The sequence below is a fragment of the Lipotes vexillifer genome, unplaced genomic scaffold (genome assembly GCF_000442215.2).
Source record: "Lipotes vexillifer unplaced genomic scaffold, Lipotes_vexillifer_v1.1 scaffold259, whole genome shotgun sequence".
Classification (NCBI taxonomy): Eukaryota; Metazoa; Chordata; class Mammalia; order Artiodactyla; family Lipotidae; genus Lipotes; species Lipotes vexillifer.
The window spans coordinates 499,302-521,736 of NW_006797031.1; the positions used below are offsets into that span (position 1 = coordinate 499,302).

Genomic DNA, 22,435 nt, shown 5'->3' on the forward strand with positions numbered 1-22,435 from the left:
TCAATACATAAGGCAAATGCCAACAGCTATAAAAAAGGAAATCGACAGTAACACAATAATAGTGGGGGACTTTAATACCTCACTTACACCAATGGACAGAAGAGACTTTAACACCTCACTTACACCCATGGACAGATCATCCAAACAGAAAATTAATCAGGAAACACAAGCTTTAAATGACACAATAGACCAGATAGATTTAATTGATATTTATAGGACAGTAGTGAGGAAACACAAGCTTTAAATGACACAATAGACCAGGTCGATTTAATAGATAATTATAGGACATTCCATCCAAAAACAGCAGATTACACTTTCTTCTCAAGTGCGCATGGAACATTCTAAAAATGTCCTAAACAAGAGATTACAAAAACAAGAGATTACACTTTCTTCTCAAGTGCACACGGAACATTCTCCAGGATAGACCACATATTGGGTAACAAATCAAGGCTCAGTAAATTTAAGAAAACTGAAATCATATCAAGCATCTTTTCTGACCACAATGTTTAAGAAAACTGAAATCATATCAAGCATCTTTTCCAACCACAATGCTATGAGATTAGAAATGAATTCAATGGAAAAAAAATGTAAAAAACACAAACACATGGAGGCTAAACAATATGTTACTAAATAACCAAGAGATCACTGAAGAAATCAAAGAGGAATTAAAAAATACCTAGAGACAAATGACAATGAAAACATGATGATCCAAAACCTATGGGATGTAACAAAAGCAGTTCTAAGAGGGAAGTTTACAGCTATACAAGCCTACCTCAAGAAACAAGAAAAATCTCAAATAAACAATCTAACCTTACACCTAAAGGAACTAGAGAAAGAACAAACAAAACCCAAAGTTAGCATAAGGAAAGAAATCATAATGATCTGAGCAGAAATAAATGAAATAGAAACAAAGAAAATAGCAAAGATCAATAAAACTAAAGACTAGTTCTTTGAGAAGATAAACAAAATTGATAAACCATTAGCCTGACTCAAGAAAAAGAGGGAGAGGACTTAAAACTAGAAATGAAAAAGGAGAAGTTACAACAGACACCGCAGAAATACAAAGCATCCGAGGAGACTACTACAAGCAACTCTATGCCAATAAAATGGACAACCTGGAAGAAATGGACAAATTCTCAGAAAGGTATAACCTTCCAACACTGAACGAGGAAGAAATAGAAAATATAAACAGACCAATCACAAGTAATGAAATTGAAACTGTCATTAAAAATCTTCCAACAAACAAAAGCCCAGGACCAGATGGCTTCACAGGTGAATTCTATCAAACATTTAGAGAAGAGCTAACACCCATCCTTCATAAACTCTTCCAAAAAATTGCAGAGGAAGGAACACTCCCAAACTCAGGTGATGGTGAGGCCACCATCACCCTGATACCAAAACAGACAAAGATACTACAAAAAAGAAAATTATAGAGCAATATCACTGATGAATATAGATGCAAAAATCCTCAACAAAATACTAGCAAACAGAATCCAACAACACATTAAAAGGATCATACACCATGATCAAGTGGGATCACATTAAAAGGATCATACACCATGATCAAGTGGGATTTATCCCAAGGATGTGAGGATTGCTCAATATATGCAAATCAGTCAATGTGATACACCATATTAACAAATTGAAGAATAAAAGCCATACAATCATCTCAATAGATGCAGAAAAAGCTTTTGACAAAATTCAACACCCATTTATGATAAAAACTCTCCAGAAAGTGGGCATAGAGGGAACCTACCTCAACATAATAAAGGCCATCTACGACAAACCCACAGCAAACATCATTCTCAATGGTGAAAAACTGAAGGCATTTCCTCTAACATCAGGAACAAGACAAGGATGTCCCCTCTCACCACTATTATTCAACATAGTTATGGAAGTCCTAGCCACGGGAATCAGAGAAGAAAAAGAAATGAAAGGAATCCAAATTGGAAAAGAAGACGTAAACTGTCATTGTTTGCAGATGACATGATAATATACATAGAGAATCCTAAAGATGCCACCAGAAAACTATTAGAGCTATTCAATGAATTTGGTAAAGTTGTAGGATACAAAATTAATGAACAGAAATCTCTTGCATTCCTATACACTAATGATGAAAAATCTGAAAGAGAAATTAAGGAAACGCTCCCATTTACCATTGCAAACAAATACCTAGGAATAAACCTACCTAGGGAGACAAAACACCTGTATGCAGAAAACTATAAGACACTGTTGAGGGCTTCCCTGGTGGTGCAGTGGTTGAGAGTCTGCCTGCCGATGCAGGGGACACGGGTTCCTGCCCTGGTCTGGGATGATCCCACATGCTGCAAAGCGGCTGGGCCCGTGAGCCATGGCCACTGAGCCTGCGAGTCTGGAGCCTGTGCTCCACAACAGGAGAGGCCACAACAGTGAGAGGGCCGCGTACAGCAAAAAAAAAAAAAAAAAGACACTGTTGAAAGAAATTAAAGATGATACCAACAGATGGAGAGATATACCATACTCTTGGATTGGAAGAATCTCTATTGTGAAAATCACTATACTACCCAAAGCAATCTACAGATTCAGTGAAATAGCCATCAAATTACCAATGGCATTTTTAACAGAACTAGAACAAAAAATCTTAAAATTTGTATGGAGACGCAAAAGACCCCGAATAGCCAAAACAGTCTTGAGGGGAAAAAAATGGAGCTGGAGGAATCAGACTCCCTAACTTCAGACTATAGTAGAAAGCTACAGTAATCAAGACAATATGGTACTGGCACAAAAACAGAAATATAGATCAATGGAACAGGATAGAAAGCCCAGAGATAAACCCATGCACCTATGGTCAATTAATCTATGAAAAAGGAGGCAAGGATATACAATGGAGAAAGGACAGTCTCTTCATTAAGTGGTGCTGGAAAAACTGGACAGCTACGTGTAAAAGAATGAAATTAGAACACTCCCTAACACCATACACAAAAATAAACTCAAAATGGATTCGAGACCTAAAAGTAAGACCAGACACTATAAAACTCTTAGAGGGAAACATAGGAAGAACACTCTTTGACATAAATCACAGCAAGATCTTTTTTGATCCAACTCCTAGAATAATGGAAATAAAAACAAAACTAAACAAATGGGACCTAATGAAACTTAAAAGCTTTTGCACAGCAAGGGAAACCATAAACAAGACGAAAAGGCAACCCTTAGAATGGGAGAAAATATTTGCAAACGAATCAACGGACAAAGGATTAATCTCCCAAATATATAAACAGCTCATGCAGCTGAATATTAAAACAACAAACAACCCAATCCAAAAATGGGCAGAAGACCTATATAGACATTTCTCCAAAGAAGACATACAGATGGCCAAGAAGCACATGAAAAGCTGCTCAACATCACTAATTATTAGAGAAATGCAAATCAAAACTACAGTGATGTATCACCTCACACCAGTTAGAATGGGTATCATCAGAAAATCTACAAACAACAAATGCTGGAGAGGGCGTGGAGAAAAGGGAACCCTCTTGCACTGTTGGTGGGAATGTAAATTGATAATAGCCAATATGGAGAACAGTATGGAGGTTCCTTAAAAAATTAAAACTAGAACTACCATATGACCCAGCAATCCCACTACTGGGCATATACCCAGAGAAAACCATAATTCAAAAAGACACATGCACCCCAATGTTCATTGCTGCACTATTTACAATAGCCAGGTTGTGGAAGCAACCTAAATGCCCATTGACAGACGAATGGATAAAGAAGAAGTGGTACATATATACAATGAAATATTACTCAGCCATAAAAAGGAACGAAATTGGGTCATTTGTAGAGACGTGGATGGATCTAGACACTGTCATACAGAGTGAAGTAAGTCAGAAAGAGAAAAACAAATATCGTATATTAATGCATGTATGTGGAAACTAGAAAAATGGTACAGATGAACCGGTTTGCAGGGCAGAAATTGAGTCATGGATGTAGAGAACAAACGTATGGACATCAAGGGGGGAAAGTGTTGGTGGTGGTGGTAGCGGGGTGGTGTGATGAATTGGGATATTGGGATTGATATGTATACACTAATATGTATAAAATGGATAACTAATAAGAACCTGTTGTATACAAAAATAAATAAAATTAAATTTAAAAAATAGTTTAAAATAAGAAATACAGGGTACTGTCATTAATAAGAGGGCAATTCAATAATTATGACATATAATGGAATGCTGATCAAATGGACAGAAAGCGATACATCTATATAGGTACTGACATGAAAAACTAAGTGAAAAAAATAAGCTTCAGAAATGATAGTGGATGATCCTACTCATGTTAAAAAAAAATGAGAAAGAGTTTGAGAGTGTGTGTATGTATGTCTTGTATGCAAATGTTTGTAAGATGTTTTTAGCGTTGGAGCAACAATTCACTGAAATGGCATGAGCCTCTGAAAATATTTCAGCGTTGTGAACTGCATTTTTAATAAGCAGAATTTATATGCGGTACCTTGTTTTCTTTTTGGTGCAGTTTAAATTTCTATTAGTCCTTGAATATGTAAGTCTGCACTAATTAACATTTTTGGTACCACTCTCAAGAGGATAAATGGAATGGAATTTCAATAATATTTAAAATATTATCATGTTAATTATTCTAGCTGTTACCCAATGTAGCAAACTTCAGACACAACAGTTAGTGCCTCTTTGAAAATATATAATAGCATACAAATCAAGTAAGTTGTATTTCTGGCAGTGACAACTCTAAAAACTATTATCATTATTAACAATCTATTTTTTGCTTCAAGCAACATTTGAACATCTTCATCATAAGTCCTCTTTTTCAATAATTTAGTTTTTCCTTACCAGGCTATTTTCTTTCCAAGCTTCTGGGAACTTGGGTCTCTGTTTTTCCCTAGACACCAGAACCTGCATATCTTCAAAAGTGGGATGGTTTCCAACCTCTGTCTGAAAAGCCATCTGGTATTCTGGTACAGATTCACCTGTGTATTTTTTTTTAAAAAAAGATAAGAGTAAAATTTATAATTATAAAGAGACCCTGTTGTGGGTTTTATGCACTATTAGTAAAAGCTCTATTTAGAATAGTCTTTGTATGATAAATTAAATGTTTGTTATAAATTAGATGGTAGTTACAATGATGGGCAGCTATTTTTAAATGGTTTCTAGTATTAGTGAATTTGGGGGTAGGGGTGGACATTATTATATACATGAGGTTTAACACTTAAAACTGAATTCTTATCCCATACAGGGATTGAGGTGGTGAATATGAGGAGAAAGTCCAAGATCTAGTACAACAAACATGTCTGCAGAACTAAATATAAATGGGTGGGTGGTACAGTTATGTCTCATTACATCACTGACTCTATTATAGTCTAGCCAGATTTTGCATATGTCACAAAAATTTTTATGATAATGACCATTTGACAGAAAGTCAATAAACTGATTTTTCCCCTTAATAAGTAGTACCTAGATCAAGGATTTTTAAATATCATTAACTATTCTACCACTGTTTAATAACCCTATTCATCACCAATATGCACAATCAGCAGCTTGTGATAAAAGACATGATTTTTACAAAATGTTGTCAAATTAAACTTAATTAACATATTGAGCCACACAGAAGACCTCTGGGACCAACATTTAGAAAACCAATCGCTTAGTCAAAATCTTGGCAAAGAACACAAGAGAAATAGACTCTTCCTGTCTCCTTGTCCTTCCCCCAATACCATTAAAATGACAAGATAAATTAGAAGAAAGAATACCAGGAAGGAGGTAAGGCATTTAGGTTCTAATCTTGGCTTTATCTCTACCTAGGAAAAGCCATTTATCTATTCTGTGTTTCAGTTTTCCTGTCAGCAAAATGGAAATGTCTGCCTTCCTTATCTCACTCACGTGGAGACAATACAAAATTTATAACGACCCAGATAGAAAGTACATTACAAAGCATGTAATTGAAGTTTTATGCTTCAATTTGAATATTCAAAAAAAACCTATACACTTGCCCTCCACCAATATTAAAAAAAGATTTACAAAGAGTAATTCTATAATTTATGTAGCATAGCCCAAAGTTTTTGGAATATTGCACTATCTATAAATACAAATGGTATTTTCACATATTCTATAAAGATTTAAGCAGATACTTATTTCTGATCAATAACCATCAACACTGAACTTGAAAGACAGAACTGAAGTATTTCATCCTGCCAGTTAGTGTATCACTTTCTTTCATGAAATCTCATATGATAAACCCTCAACCCATACCATCTGTGAACTGTAAGATACTTACTAATATATCTCTTCTGTCTTTCTGAGACATATACACAACACACATACATACCTTCCAAGTGTTATTTTTTCCTCAAATGCTCTTCAGTAGAATAAATAAATATTTAATACAATTTACTTATTTGTTTTAATCAGTGTAAATTATAATTAGAAAACTTGCTAAATAAAACTGATGCACAATCTTGTTTTGGAAATGGAATGACATTAAGAATTATCAGATTTCTACTAAATCTTCATGGCTCTCATCTGTTACTTGTTAATTATGTCTCTAAGCAGTTAGGAACGTTTTAATCCCCTTCTTAAATTATGCTTGTTCTCTTCCTCCTTTTTCTTTCTCTTGCCTTCTGTGTTTCTTCCTTCTTTCCTGCTCTTCCTTTGTAATATAGATCCTAATTCATTTATATTGTTAATATTTTACAGAGAGAGGCAACCTTTATACCAAAATGCTTCCATTCAATAAAATGGAATAATAATAAAAGCACGTCTTGCATTTGGAGTTCTATCATAGAAGTTTAAAAGATATTTTACAAGAATTTTTCCACTAATATATGCTATTCTTTAGGCTTATTCATATGTTTGTGGAAAACGTTTTTCAACTTACACCCCATTTCACTGTTAAAAATCTTAGAAGTACCCTGTATCCTCTGCCTGTGCTTTTTTAGCACTCTTTTCCTCCTACACCCTGTAATATTTCTGTCTTCCCTATTCCACAGAAACTCCTCTAAGAATACCAATGGCCTCCTCCTATTCAAATTCCAAGATCATTCCTCAGTTCCACTTCCTTTTGAACTTTCAATTCCATATGTTTCTACTAATATTGGTTCTTAATACTTTCTAACACTGACTTCCAAGGTACTAAGATTTGTCAGTTTCCTCACTATTTTTCTGTCCATTTGTCTTCTATGTCCATTTGTCTTCCTATGATGGGGGAGGGGGAAGTCACCTAATATTCAGTCTTTACTCACCAATGTTTCTCTCTCTTCATTTATTCTTTTAGGGGACTGCATCCACTTCTAAATTCTCAATTACCATCTCTATGTAGGTAATTCCCAAATATCATTTTAATCTTAAATTCTTCATTCTTTTAAGCTCTTCAATAACAATTTTTTCAGTTGTCTATCAATACCCCAACCAAAAGTTCCCACAATTAACTCAGCTTTCCAGTGTAAACCAGTACTCTTTCCTAAGCTCCTGGCTGCCACCCAATTTCTCAGACCTCTCAATATTTCTCAACTCCCGAGACTGTCTTCCAATGGCTAACCAGAACCACAGTTTCCTTTTCTACATTTTCTCTCACATATGCCTCTTCCTCCCCATTTCCATACCCAAGATTACAGGGTATCTTATTGCAACTCTCTTCTTTTTCCTTTATTTTTATTTTAAATTTTGGTTAAATGTACATAACATAAAATTTACCATTTTAACCATTTCTGAGTGTACAGTTCTGTGGCACTAGGTACACTCACAAAGTTGTGCATCCATCTCCAGAACTTTTTCCATCTTCCTAAACTGAAATTCTGTATACATTTAAAAGTACCCCCCAATTTCTTTTTCCTTTTAAAATTCTTTCTAGTACTATTTCAATTCATCCTATATTTCTATTATAATAATATTCTTCAAACAAGATTTAATTGTCTTATTTTTCAAACATCTGATATTGCATTTTATTATTTATCAGTCCAAAAGCAACAGATATTCTTTGAATCAGTAATTGTTCAAAAAATGTTGCTGATAGCAATGTACTAACTAAAGCTGATACAAGAATCATTTTAGTCAGACATGCTTCTAAAAACCAGAAATTCTGGATTAGGAATTTTAAAAAATATGTGGCCAAAGTTCCAATAATAGAAATTAAAAGTTCCATGGTTTCAATAATATGTGATACTACTGCCATCACTGCTATTTCCAGAAAAACACTTTGAGTACTCCGTACTTCCAATTAACTAGAATATATACTTCTAAGTAATAACGGATTGATGTGTAGGTAATCTAAATAATTATTATTTCATTATATTTTAAAATTAAACTATTTTTAAATGCTTACTGTTTTTAAAGCAAAAAAATTCAACCCCACTACTAATCTGTTTTTACTAAATAGTTCCATTTCATAAATTTGTCCAATGCTGGTTTAACTGACTTTATATCCTTTTCTTATGCTTTTAATGTGGTTATTCCTATAAGATAAAGACCATTTATGTCGAATCATTTTGCAGTGCCCATATTGGTAATTACTTTAAATTTTTATATCACAATGACAGTGATGTCATCTTAACAAAAGGAGAAAAAATATACAATTATTTGGCTATTTCAAGTAAGCCTCAAATAAGCATTCACATTAAATGAGTGTTCTTTCATGAAAGGAAGGAAGGTAGGCAGGAAGGCATAATGACAAGGGAGAAGTTTTTTAAAAAGGAAGAAAAGGAGGGGCTTCCCTGGTGGCTCAGTGGTTGAGAGTCTGCCTGCCAATGCAGGGGACATGGGTTTGTGCCCCGGTCTGGGAAGATCCCACGTGCCACGGAGCGGCTAGGCCTGTGAGCCATGGCCGCTGAGCCTGCGCTCCGCAACGGGAGAGGCCACAACAGTGAGAGGCCCACGTACCGCAAAAAAAAAAAACACACACACACACACAAAAACAAAAAGAAAGAAAAGGAGAATGAAAAAAGACAGGAAGAAAAGTGTTCCAATGGATAATTCATTACTTCTAATTCCTTACTGGGTCAATTTAGGAAACATTGTTAAGTGCACGATCTCAAATGCTCAGAGGTTGTGTAAGGAAAACAATGACTGCTAAAGCAGTGAGAAACCAACCTGAACACAGATAAGCTATTATGAGCAATTAATTAAATTATACTCAGATGCAAACCTGGAGTCCTTTCTAAAAAGATTTTCCTGATTCACATCCTTCTGCTAGTAATGTTTCTGAACACTAGATGGCAATGAGCTAAAGGTTTAAATGAAAGTACAAACACATCAAAGTTGACTTATTTAATATAGGTAGAAAAAAATATAACTGCTTCACTTCAAAACATACATCAATTTTTGACAGCATTTCCCTTACCTGGGAAGAGGTCTGTACATCTCATAAATATCTCCCAATAAATTAGTCCAAGTGCATACATATCTACTTGTTTCAAAGCTGATTCACAGTCCCTCAGGTTCACGGCTCCTTCTAGAACTTCTGGTGCCATATATCTGATTGTGCCAACCTGATAAATTAGAGTGATGTATTTCAGAAAAAGAATGTAGCATATTCTGAAGGGCATACATTAGACCAGAAATAATACATAAATTTCAGGTCAATAAAATGTCAATGTTATTTGAACCTAAGCATGTCACTGAGCCTTTCTATACCAAATTTTTAATAAATAAAATACCCATTTTAGGACATCTTGGTTGCTCTCAGTTTTTGGCAATTATGAATAAAGCTGCTAAAACGTTTATGTACAGGTTTCTGTGTGAATATAAGTTGTCAGCTCAATTGGGTAAATTGCTGGAAGACTATGTCTTCCAAAGTGGCTATACCCTTTTGCATTCCCACCAACAATGAATGAGTTGCTGTTGCTCCATATCTTCACCAGCATTTGATATTATTGTTTTTGTTTTTTTTTTAACCATTTGAATGTAATGGAATCTTGTTTGGAGTTGCAGTTCTCTAATGAGGAATGATGTTGAGTAATATTTATATGCTTATTTGCCATCTGTATATCTTCTCCGGTAAGGTGTCTGTTCAGATCTTCTATTTTTTAATTGGCTTGTTTGTCTTCTTACTGTTGAGTTTTAAGAGTTCTTTTATATTCTGGATACAAGTCCTTTATCAGATATGTGTTTTTCAAATATTTTCTCCCAGTCTATGGCTTGTTTTTTTCATTCTCTTAACACTGTCTTTCGCAGAGCAGAAGTTTTTAATTTTAATACAATTCACCTTAGCAATTTTTTCTTTCAAAAAAATATCCTTTTTCAATAATTAAACTGTGATATATTCATCCTATTCAATAGCATTCCTACTAATATTGACAAAAATGAGTTGGAATGGCAGTGATTTCCACAATGAATTGATGAACTTCATGCAATGTCTTCTGTGTATCTTAATTTTGTAGTTCCTAATATGCTACACTTGGATAAGGATAACTGTCCTGAGTAGTTAGTGGATTTTTAAATGCAATTTATTATGTTTTGAAAATATGTCAGTGTGATACCTTTTGTATACACTCACCTCACTTATGGCTGCATTATCTTCCTCCCCTGGGCGCACCAGTCTATTTCCAGTCAGCTTCATGGACAACCCAAAGTCACTAATAACACAGGTTCCATCATTTTTCACCAGAACATTTCTGCTATTTAAATCTCGATGGGAAATTGCAGGTTTATAGTGATCTGTTTGGATAATTTTCAAATATTTATTAATGCTTAAATAGCACTACTGGACATGAAATGAGCATGAAGGTAATAGGGGCTATATAAATATAGAAGATAGTGTTATTTTTCTGCCCATTAATTTTCCAATAGCAAAAAAGGACATAAGAAATCAAAATTTCAACTCATAATCCCCACCATTTTCGGTATATTTCACAACATAACTCCTGTTGGAACTATAAGTAATTAAGCTCTAAACATTCAGCTGCATAAACATTCAGCTGCAATTAATAGCCAAGAGGCTGTTGCTTCTAATTTTAACATGCACCTTTTTTTTTCCTTTTCATTTCTAGAGTAGCAAAAGGAGGCAAAAGAGAAAGGAATATCTTCCATAAAAAACAATAAAAAGTCAACTTATCTAAAACAATTATCACTGAAAAACTGACATGGCTCCAAAATTGGTTTATGTATTTTATAGTATTCTCTTACAGCTTAACAAATCAAACCTATGACAGAAAATCCCAGTTTTGTCCTGAGGCTTAGCCATGTATCTAAGCCCACCACAGTTCTTCAAATCAAACTAGAAACAGTTTTGCAATGGACTGGTAGCTGTTTTCTGATTTTACAAAGAAACAAAACACTATTATAATCATTCTATTACTTGTTAATCAGAAGACTATATATTCCATGTAGGCAGAGAGACAACATGTTTTGCCTGAATTCAAAAGGCATGGCACATAGTAAATGCTTGCTGAGTGAAAGAATATATCCAACCTAAGCCCCTAAGTAAAATCGTAATTCTTTTCCTCTTTATAAGAAAACCTTGGGGGAAGTCGGGGAGGGGGAGGAATGGATTGAGAGCTTGGGATTAGCAGATGCAAACTATTATATATAGGATGGAAAAACAACAAGGTCCTACTGTATAGCACAGGGAATTATATTCAATATCCTGTGATAAACCATAATGGAAAAGAATATGAAAAAGAATATATATATGTATAGCTGAGTCACTTTGTTGTACAGGAAAAGTTAACACAACACTGTAAATCAACTATACGCCAATAAAATTTTTAAAAAAGAAAACCTTATATAAATCTTATATTGAAATAAAACTGTAGCCCTTCAAAAGAAAAAAATTCTAAAGTACCATTCCCAAAATTTAAAATAACTCCTCAGGTATAGAAAGAAATAGAGCAATCAGAACAAAGTCAACGAGTGTTTATATTTAGGCACAAAAAGACTCAGTATTTACATCTATTACTCTCATTAACGTGTATTAGACTTCATTTTCACCAACAATGAAACTAAAGACAGAAGATAATGATTCCTTTGATATTGGGGGCAGGGGGCGGGGTGGGGGCGTGAGGTAATAGCACAACTAGAAGAAAAATAGCAGTTACCAGATTTCTTTTTCTAAAAATTGACTTCTTTCTCATTTGCTCCTCTTCCCCATCCAGCCTTCCAAAGTATGTACTAACATGGCTCATTCAACCCCTAACAGAGCTACATTTCTTACTCTGGATAAAACCACAACATAAGTATATGTGGTATAATCTCGAGCTGATATTTATATAAGAAAATTTATAGAGACACTGGAAAATGTTTGTATACTAACACCAAAGCAATACTTAAACTAAAATATCTCACACATAAGGGAAACCAGGTTAATAATGTGAAGAATGTGCAATGAGTCAGCCAGCCAGCCAGCCAGAGGGGAAAACAAGGTAATACTTTCTGCTACTATTAAAAAAGGAAACGAAATGAAAAGAAAAGAGGAGAGGGAGGATGCAAAGGAGGAAGGAAGCGAGGGAGGAAATATCGAAAAAGAAAAAGGAAGAGACAAGAGAGGATTCATCACCAATGCAGAGGGGGGAACTATAGACCACCTTTTTGAGACTTCTTTTCCCCTTAAAGTTCCCCTCAATATTCATTTTAATTTTTTTTATTGGGGAAGGGGTTGTGGTTTGTAGAAAGGGGATGCCGAGCATGTAAAGATTTTGCCCTGGGCAGTAGCACACTTGGCAAATTTCTTAAAGCAAAGTGGGACACAATATTATTTTAATTATGTTAAAAAATAAAACCTGAACACAAAATAGTCTCTCTGTGGATATTTACATAAACACACACACACACACACACACACACACACACACACAGCAAAGGACCTGGAAAGATGTACATAAACTAGTTAATAGTAATTTTCTGGTTATAGATTTAAGTGATCTATATATGTTCTTTCTTTGCTAGACTTTTTTCCATAATAATGTTACACTGACATTATCATCAGGAAAAAAATTCATAGGGAGAACCAATTACAAATAAACAGGTTCAACTCCTACTTCTCCTGAAGCAAAAAATAGCTGAATAAATAATAATAGTATTATTCCTTACTCCAAAATTTGTATGCCAAATAGCAAAGTTATATCTGAAGATACCAGGAAGAACAGTTCTCTGAAAAAAAGTGAAATGTCACTTTAAATGTTTTGAAATAGTACAGTATAGTTGGAATATTTATTTATTATTGAAATATAGTCATTTACAATGTCATGTTAGTTTCAGGTGTACAGCAGTGATTCAGTTATACATATACATGCATACACACACACACACACACACACACACATATTCTTTTACAGATAATTTTCCCTTATAGGTTATTATGAAATATTGAGTATAGCTCCCTGTGCTATACAGTAGGTCCTTGTTGGTTATCTATTTTACATATAGTAGTGTGTATATGTTAATTCCATCCTCCTGATTTATCCCTCTCCCCCTTCCCCTTTGGTAACTATAAGTTTGTTTTCTATGTCTGTGGCTCTATTTCTGTTTTGTAAATAAGTTCATTTGTATCTTTTTTTTTTTGCAAATTCTATATATAAGTGATATATGATATTTGTCTTTCTCTGGCTTACTTCACTTAGTATGATAATCTCTAGGTCCATCTATGTTGCTGTAAATGGCATTATATTATGGTTGAGTAATATTCCCTTTATACATATATACCACATCTTTTATCCATTCATCTGTCGATGGACATCTGTTGCTTGGCTATTGTAAATAGTGCTACAACGAACATTGGGGTGCATGTATCTTTTCAAATTATATTTTCTCTGGGTATGTGCCCAGGAGTGAGATTGCTGTATCATATGGTACCTCTATTTTTAGTCTTTTAAGGAACCTACATACTGTTCTCCATACTGGCTATACCAATTTACATTCCTACCAGCAGTGTAGGAGGGTTCCTTTTTCTTCACACCCTCTCCAGCATTTATTACTTGCAGACTTTTTGATGAGGGCCATTCTGACTGGTGTGAGGTATGGAATATTTTTTAAATAATTAGGTAAAACCAAAAATTCAAATAACTATTATACTTATGTTTTTTACAATAGCATATAGATACGCATTTTTTAAAATGGTTAACTATTTAGTGATAATATTAGGTAATGTTTTAGAATAAAATCTGCATTTAAATAAAACTCATATTTGATGGCAATCACTCTTTTCAGCCCATGTTTGACTAGAAACCTTACTGAATCATGCAAGCCTTGAAAAGGGGGATTAGGATGGTATTTTAAGTTCTGTGCTAAGCCAGCTCTTTAAAGGAGTTATGATATTTAAGAATAAGGAAACACAGTACAAATGGTTAATGAGCTAAAGCACTAAAGTAAGTGTATCAAGTTGCTGACACAGGCAATAACATTGGTCAATTCTGTATTCAGGAAAAGCAAGATGTCAAGATAAATGAACTGATAAATTATTCAGGAGAAATCATTTATATATGAAGCAGCAGATAGAAAAGATGATCCAGGCTATCATACAATGGAACAAAGATCTAAGAAATTGTTACATTAAATATTCTCTTCATTATAGCAGTCAGAGAAACTGAAAAAAAAATCCATGACAAGAAAATTGCTGTAAGGGATGAAAATGCAAAGACGGATTTTCACAGCAAAGCTAATTTAGAGGTACCTGTGATGTGAGATGTATATTGAAACAAAGTGAAAAAGCAAATACACTAAAAAGATGCTTTGAAAAACTAGCAAAAAATGTACATAAAGGCTGAATATAAACTGTAGTTATGGCAAAGAACATAACCACACGGTACTGACACACTGGCAAAGCCTAACTCCTCACCATGCGTTCTCCTCTTCCTATTTAGTAACAGAACCCAGTGTTATGTGAGGCAGCAATGCACCCAGCTAAACAAAAACAAAAACAAGCTATATTCAAAAGCATCCCTTGCAGCTAAGTGTGGTAGGAAAGCATGGACTAAGTTCTGGGAAACAAAACATAAGCACAAGAGTGGGACTTCTCGAGGCAAAACGAGGCAATTCCTTCTACTTTCCTTTTCTCTGCTGATTAGCATATAGCATGATAGACAATGAGGTGACCTTGAAAATAAGCCACATATAAAGAGTAATGGAGAAGAAATAGAGGAGCCTGAGGCCCTGATAATATTATGGTGCTGCCAAAAAACTTTAGACTGTCTCTCTTCAGATTCTTACATGAGAAAGAAAAAAAAATGTCATCTTCATTGAAACCTGTTACTTTTTTCTCCCTGATAAATTTGAACAAGACTAATTCTAGCTAAGAGAAGCACTGATTTATCAAAAGATACATTTGGGTTTGACACTAAAGACCAACCAACCTATGATTCATGTGTAAAGAAGTGATAACGCATTTATACTTCATTTAAATAAGCAAAATAAATACAAGGAAAATACAACACAGTCCAGCTAAGAGGTTCTTAACCTAGGTCCATAGATGAACTTCAAGGATCTGAGAACCCCTACAACCAAAACAGTATTTTTTAAAGTATGCCCATACGTCTATCCTTACAGGGGGAGTGTTCAGAGCTTTAATCAAAATCGCAATGGAATCCATGACCCCTCTAGAGAATTGAAGTTCTTTTTTTTATTCTTCTTGTTAAATTTCAAATATATTTCCGCAGGCTAGATCTTGTAAACAACTGGCTGATAATACATCTGCTATAATATAAAATATACTTTTACTTTAAAGATATGAATAAAATTTCCCTTTGTGAATTCTGGCCCCACATGGTTGTCATGCATCTTCTATTTATTCTTACCTCCTCGTGGTAATTCTGTATGAAGATAAGCCAGTCCTCTAGTCACAGAATGAGCCAGACGGCAAGAGCTTACCCAGTCACTTGTATGGAGACTTAAATACTTGCATAGAGATCCCTGTATGGAGGGAAAAAGTAAAAACGGGAAAAAAGTAGAATTACTTTACTTGAACATGAGGAGGTAAGTTAGCAGCTGTAAAAAGGATTTGCATGACAGGATTCAAAGGAGATCTAATGGATTATAACATTTCAGAATCTTGAAGTAAGAAAAGACATTTCTATAGGTAGAGAGAGGAGGAGAGGATGGAAAAGAGAATTTAGACATTATCAATTTTTATTTCTCCAATATTAAAAATTATGAATGGTTATTTCATTTTAAACGCATCTTTTTTTGTGTGTGTGTGGTACGCGGGCCTCTCACTGTTGTGGTCTCTCCCGCACAGGCTCTGGACGTGCAGGATCAGCGGCCATGGCTCACGAGCCCAGCCGCTCCGCGGCCTGTGGGATCTTCCCGGACCGGGGCACGAACCTGTGTCCCCTGCATCGGCAGGCGGACTCTCAACCACTGCGCCACCAGGAAAGCCCCCAACGCATCTTTTATTTATCAACTTAAGACAGAAAAAAAAACTATTTTCAACTCTTTCTTTACACTGTATCTCATACCAGTACAAATATAAATTATACTGTTATGTTTTACAAGTAGAAAACAGAAGGCTTTTGTAAATATGTATGTGTCAGTGCTACTCAAGGTGCTCACCTACAAACTATTTATTACCAGTCTGGGATAAGAAGAAGCATGTATCAGAATAAATGTCAATCAAAGCACTGCTTCCTTCATCAAGAAAGTCTTGCTGAGAGAGACAGACAGAGACAGAGACAGAGTGACGTAAGTGCATAGGGACTAAACAGTTTCATTCACATTCTGGAGTAAAACCTTTATGTCATTGTAGACCATTAATAACCAGTTTGCAAACCAGCAACACTCTACATAACCGGGGTCCTCCTACAAATCTGACTGACATAAATGTCAGTATATTTTTTATGAAGAACTTACATTGGGATAATACTCCATCACAAGCAAATACTCCATGCGTCCATCTGCAGTGACTCTCTCATCTCCAACTATAAAGCGAGCAATGTTGTCATGTTCCATCAAAGGCACTCTGTAAATGTTCTTCTCATTGATAAAATTCTGACGGTTTGCAAAGGAAAACACTTTTACAGCAACTGGACGTTCATCTAAGGAACCTTTATATACGGCTCCATATCGACCCCGGCCAATCAGCTGTAAATTTGTTTTGAAGAAAGCGAGATATTATTTCATCACAACTTAACAATCAAATTTACTAAATAATAAAGTATAAATCCATATGTACGCAACCAGGTCTCTATTGCTTAGTTTGAGTAACTCCATTGTCAAGAAAATAATAAATCTGGCATCTTATATGGCTCAGAAACTCCTACCAGACCCAGCCCTCCCTCAGATGACAACTATAAACTCTGAACAATATTTTTAAAAAGAAATCTAAAAATGCTGGATAATGAACAAAAGTAGATAGGTTCTGAGGGGAGTCAACACTTGGAAGAAAGGAATGGCATAGGGTGAGCTACTTATTTTTATAGCTTTAAGCCTGCGAGCAGGCTGAAATCTGCACTGCGTACTGGAGCAAAAACTGATAGAAAATCTTCCTGGCCTCAGGAAGCAGGGGACAGAATTTGGGGCAACCACAGCATGGAAAATGAAGGGAGAATCACAAAAAGGAGAGTCAGAGAGTTGGAAACCCAATTAATGCATGGGACAGACTACAGCTAAAGATAAAAAGTAATTAAACTTCAGCTCAAGAGATGAATTTGCAATATTTCCAACCAAGTTAATCACCTACTAAAATAAACAACGAAATGAACACACTTTAGAAGAATGTAACAGAACACAGGGACTCCACAATAGGACATTCACAATATCTAGTACAATACAGTACAATAAAAAATAACTCAAAAAGCCCCAGCAAGATGCAACTGTTCTCTTCATTTTTGGTTTCTGGGATTTCTCTGACTTTTTACTGAAAAAACGTTAGGGAGTTACCATTTAAGGATATTTGTTATATTTCATTCACTATTTCTAATTTAAATTTTAACAAATAGACTGCCCTTTAGAAAGGCTGTATCAATATAAAGTTAAATCAGCAATGTTTGGGAGTGTTTCTTTTACTCAGTCCAGGATAAAATCCTAATGGTTTCAATTCATATTTTTTCCAGTTTAGTAAATTGGACATCTTATTATACATTTACTAGGCATACTTCTTCTGTGAATTGATAATTCATCTCTTTTGTCTATTTTTAATGGACTGTTTATTTCATGTTGATTTCTACCATCTCTTTATCAATTGTTTATGTGTTGAAATACCTTTTTTAAATTTTGCTTTTAACTTTTATTATATTTTTCTCCCAAATGGAAGGTTCTTAAAATATTTTATATAACCAAATCTACCAGATCTATTATTTAGCAGTCTCTGGTTTAGTTAATTTATCCTAAAAAAGATCATAAAAACATTCATCATGGTAAGACTTTTAACAGGTTCTGAGATATTATCAAATGAAAATTTAATTCTATACAAAACATAATATTCATATGTACCTATACAATATACAATATATACACAGATAAGGGATATTTATTCATCATCTACTGTGAATTGCTTGCCTAGCACATTTTTCTCAGAATTTGATATGTCTTTATTCCCATACTCTTGTTCAAGTCTGTATCCAACGATCATCTCCTTTCTAAATATATTTTCTTTAATAACCCCTTTTCCATAACTTTCTTATCTCATTTGCTTTTTTTTTTCTCCATAGCACTTACTACTACTTGAAATATACAGTTGACCACTGAACAAAGTGAGGGTTAGGGACACCAACCCCTCCACATAGTCCAAAATGCACGTATGGCTTATAGTTGACCCTTCATATATACATGGTTCCTCTGTGTCCATGGTTCTACACCCATAGATTCAACCAACTGTGGATGGTGCAGTACTGTAGTATCTACTATTGAAAAATATCTGTGTATGAGTGGACCCATTCAGTTCAAAACCATGTTGTTCAAGGGTCAACTGTACTTTCATTTATTTAACCTCTTGTAGCCTCTCTCACTAGAATGTAAGCCTCATGTATCTGTATTGTTCAACAACATTCTCAGTGCCTAGAATAGGCCTTGGCACAAAATTGATAATGCTTGTTGAATAAATGAATGAGTTAATGAAATCACTGTCTCAGATATACTATTATTTTTTATTGTTTTATTTTTTTGTGGTACGCAGGCCTCTCACTGTTGTGGCACTCCTGTTGCGGAGCACAGGCTCTGGACGCGCAGGCTCAGCGGCCATGGCTCACGGGCCCAGCCGCTCCGTGGCATGTGGGATCTTCCTGGACCGGGGCACAAACCCTGCCTGCATCGGCAGGCGGACTCTCAACCACTGCGCCACCAGGGAAGCCCTGTCTCAGATATACTATGAGAGCAGAAAAAACAGTCCGTAATCTGAAAGCAATCTTACCTCCAACAGTTTCAGATTATCTAGGTCAAGAGAGGGCTCTGATGCTGCTGCCTCCATCATGTTCATACTGTGAAGACCTTGTTTACGGTCTCCTAGAGGAATAGGAAAAAGAACCTGCTAATGTGTGGTTCTCTTAAAATGAAAATCTTTATTACACTTTTTAATATATTACAGTTAAAAAACGGCCTACAGAAGGACAGACAGCAAGACTTATGCCTAACGTCAATGGGAATAAAACTATTTACTAAACTAGGAATCATCTATAAATGAAGATGAAAAATGAATAACACAAAAGCTGAATTCTGGGAGATTGTTCTAGTAACACACCCAGTATAAAACCCTAAGAAATATGCAGAAACATTAAAGAAGGTTTTATTAAAGTTATTCGAATGAATGAATTGGTGCTGATTTCCTAAAAAGCTTGTCAAATCTAAAGTTTATGAGAACCAACTAGACAGTTGATGATATTTAGGAATTACTGTTATTTTTAGATGTGAAAATGGTATTGTGGCTATATATATTTTAAGTCTTTATATTTCAGAGATAATACTAAAATATTTACAGATAAGTTATACCTTCAATTTACTTCAAAATAATCCAGTGGCATGGAAGCATGTGGTGAGTGGGGCTATAGATGATATACAGATGTGATACTCATTGAAGCTGGGTAATAGGTATTTTGTATATGTTTGAAACCTTTCATAAAAACTAGGACAAAAAGTTTAAGAGAGAAGGATGACTCTGGGGCTACTACAGCACAGAGATGTTTTTTACCATGATGAATTTTTAAAAAATAAAATCAATTCTGATTAAATGACATGTTTAATAAATAACAAAACAAAAAATTATATTTTTACCTGTCAGCATCCTGTATCCAAAGCATAAGGCAACTATCAAAACAGCTAATACAGAGACTGATGCCAAAGCAATGATTATTGTCTCATCTCGGTTAAATGAGTGAGGTGGACCTAAAAGAAAACAAAGTTTTAAATACAGTCACCCTTTCTTTTTGGTATTTTGCTAAATACTGACAGAAAGGCTATATCAATATATAGTCAAATCAGCAGTGTTTTTGCATCAAATGAAATCAAAGAAAAATTAATAATAAATTTGTAATAACTGTAAATTGTATATTTTTAATCATATGCATTATTTTATATAGACCTAGAACACTGAAACACCTGGTAGTTGTGCTCTTAATTACTGAAATATCAACTATATCATGGAACAGCATAGACAGAACAGTATAATATTTAAAAGAACAATCTTTGGAATCACATTTGGTTTTAAATCTTGACTACACTAGTCTCTCAGTGGCGTTTAGAAAATTATTAGAATTTTCCAATCTTCAATTCTCTCATTTGTAAAAATAGTAATCTCTACCTCACAAATCTTCTGTGAGGCTTAGGTGGAAGTCTAAGTACTTAGTACAGTGTTGAGTATATTCTACCTGTGCAATAAATGTTATTATGTTTATCAATATTGGTATTATGATTATTAACGAAAAGAGTATAGCTTTGCAGACAGTTAAACCTGAACTGGACTTAAAACTCCATTCTTCCACATAGTCTATGACCTTGGGAATATACCTTTACCGGTCTGAGCCTAAGCTTATTCACTTGCAGAAAGGGAACACACATGTCTAAATCACAGGCCTATCACGAGCATGCAAACCATCTTATGTGTTAGTTCCATTCTTTGGATCAGATAATATCTAGAGAAATACCCTTTAGAATGGATGACTACAAACTAGAGCACATCCAGAAGAGAGCAAGTAGAACAGTGAAGGTATAAGAACTCTGAAATGTGATGGGTAGAAAGAATTAGAAGTGTCAGATGTAGAAAAAGAGAAAACTTGAGGGGATATGGTAGCTGTCTTCATGTGGAAAAATGGACCTGTAGCTAGAGAGAATAACAAGATCCAATTAGTATCTGTTCAAGGACAGCAGTTATTAACCTAGCATACAGAAGAACTTAAGTTTATAAACAGAGCTGTCTAAAATGGAATGAATGGGACTTCCCTGGTGGCGCAGTGGTTAAGAATCCATCTGCCAATGCAGGGGACACAGGTTCGAGCCCTGGTCCAGGAAGATCCCACATGCCACAGAGCAACTAAGCCCGTGCGCCACAACTACTGAGGCTGCGCTATACAGCCCGCAAGGCACAACTACTGAGCCCGCATACCACAACTTCTGAAGCTGGCACGCCTAGAGCCCGTGCTCCGCAACAAAGAGAAACCACCGCCATGAGAAGCCCGCGGACCAAAACAAAGAGTAGCCCCCATATCCGCAACCAAAGAAAGTCTGTGCAGCAACGAAGACCCAATGCAGCCAAAAATAAAATTAAAAAAGAAAAAAAAAGGAATGAATTATCTTATGAGATAGCTGTTCAAATTCATTTAACTGGAGGTATTCACGCAGTATTTGATAATAATGACCAGATACTGGGCTTAATGACTACTAATATCTTTATTTAATCATTCTTTGCACTCTGTCAAAATCAAGCATATTGTGTTTTAAATCTTTTTCACATTGGACACTATGTATTCTATCAAACTAGAAGGCTCTATGGCAAACTCAAAAGCCAGCATGGCAAAGAGTTCCTCTGATGGACATTCCTGTTCTAAATGAATGTATCTGTCTCAAATTAAGCACAATTAAATATTAAAATGTCAAAACAATATTTCTATAGAAGGATCTGTTGAAGCACTATAGTACTCTCTTAATCTGCAGGACATTTATTGTATTTTAATAGACTAACATATTAATAATTGCACATAAATTTAACATATAGAGTAAGTTATAGGAGGAAACCTCATTTTACCGTGAGACATCACTTCATACATACACTAGGATGGCTATAATTTAAAAAAAGACAAAAGTGTTGGCAAGAATGGGGAGAGAAATTAGAACTCTTGTACATTATTGTTGGAATGTAAATGGTACAGCTACAGTAGAAAATATTTTGGAAGTTCCTCAAAAAGTTAAACCTAGGGCTTCCCTGGTGGCGCAGTGGTTGAGAGTCCACCTGCTGATGCAGGGGACACGGCTTCGTGCCCCGGTCCGGGAGGATCCCACATGCCGCAGAGCGGCTGGGCCCGTGAGCCATGGCCGCTGGGCCTGCGAGTCCGGAGCCTGTGCTCCACAACAGGAGAGGCCACAACAGTGAG

General features: G+C 35.2%; 1 protein-coding gene across 1 annotated transcript in view; it reads right to left on the reverse strand.

Annotated features, from left to right (window-relative positions):
* Positions 1-22,435, reverse strand: part of BMPR2 (bone morphogenetic protein receptor type 2) — a 196,554-nt gene that overhangs the window by 18,407 nt on the left and 155,712 nt on the right. The window contains exons 4-10 of the mRNA XM_007469179.1: positions 20,124-20,234; positions 19,267-19,358; positions 16,770-17,000; positions 15,719-15,833; positions 10,489-10,649; positions 9,334-9,481; positions 4,836-4,972 (exon numbers count right to left, since the gene is read on the reverse strand). Of these exons, the coding sequence (XP_007469241.1) occupies positions 4,836-4,972; positions 9,334-9,481; positions 10,489-10,649; positions 15,719-15,833; positions 16,770-17,000; positions 19,267-19,358; positions 20,124-20,234 (995 nt within the window). The remainder of the gene's footprint in view (positions 1-4,835; positions 4,973-9,333; positions 9,482-10,488; positions 10,650-15,718; positions 15,834-16,769; positions 17,001-19,266; positions 19,359-20,123; positions 20,235-22,435) is intronic.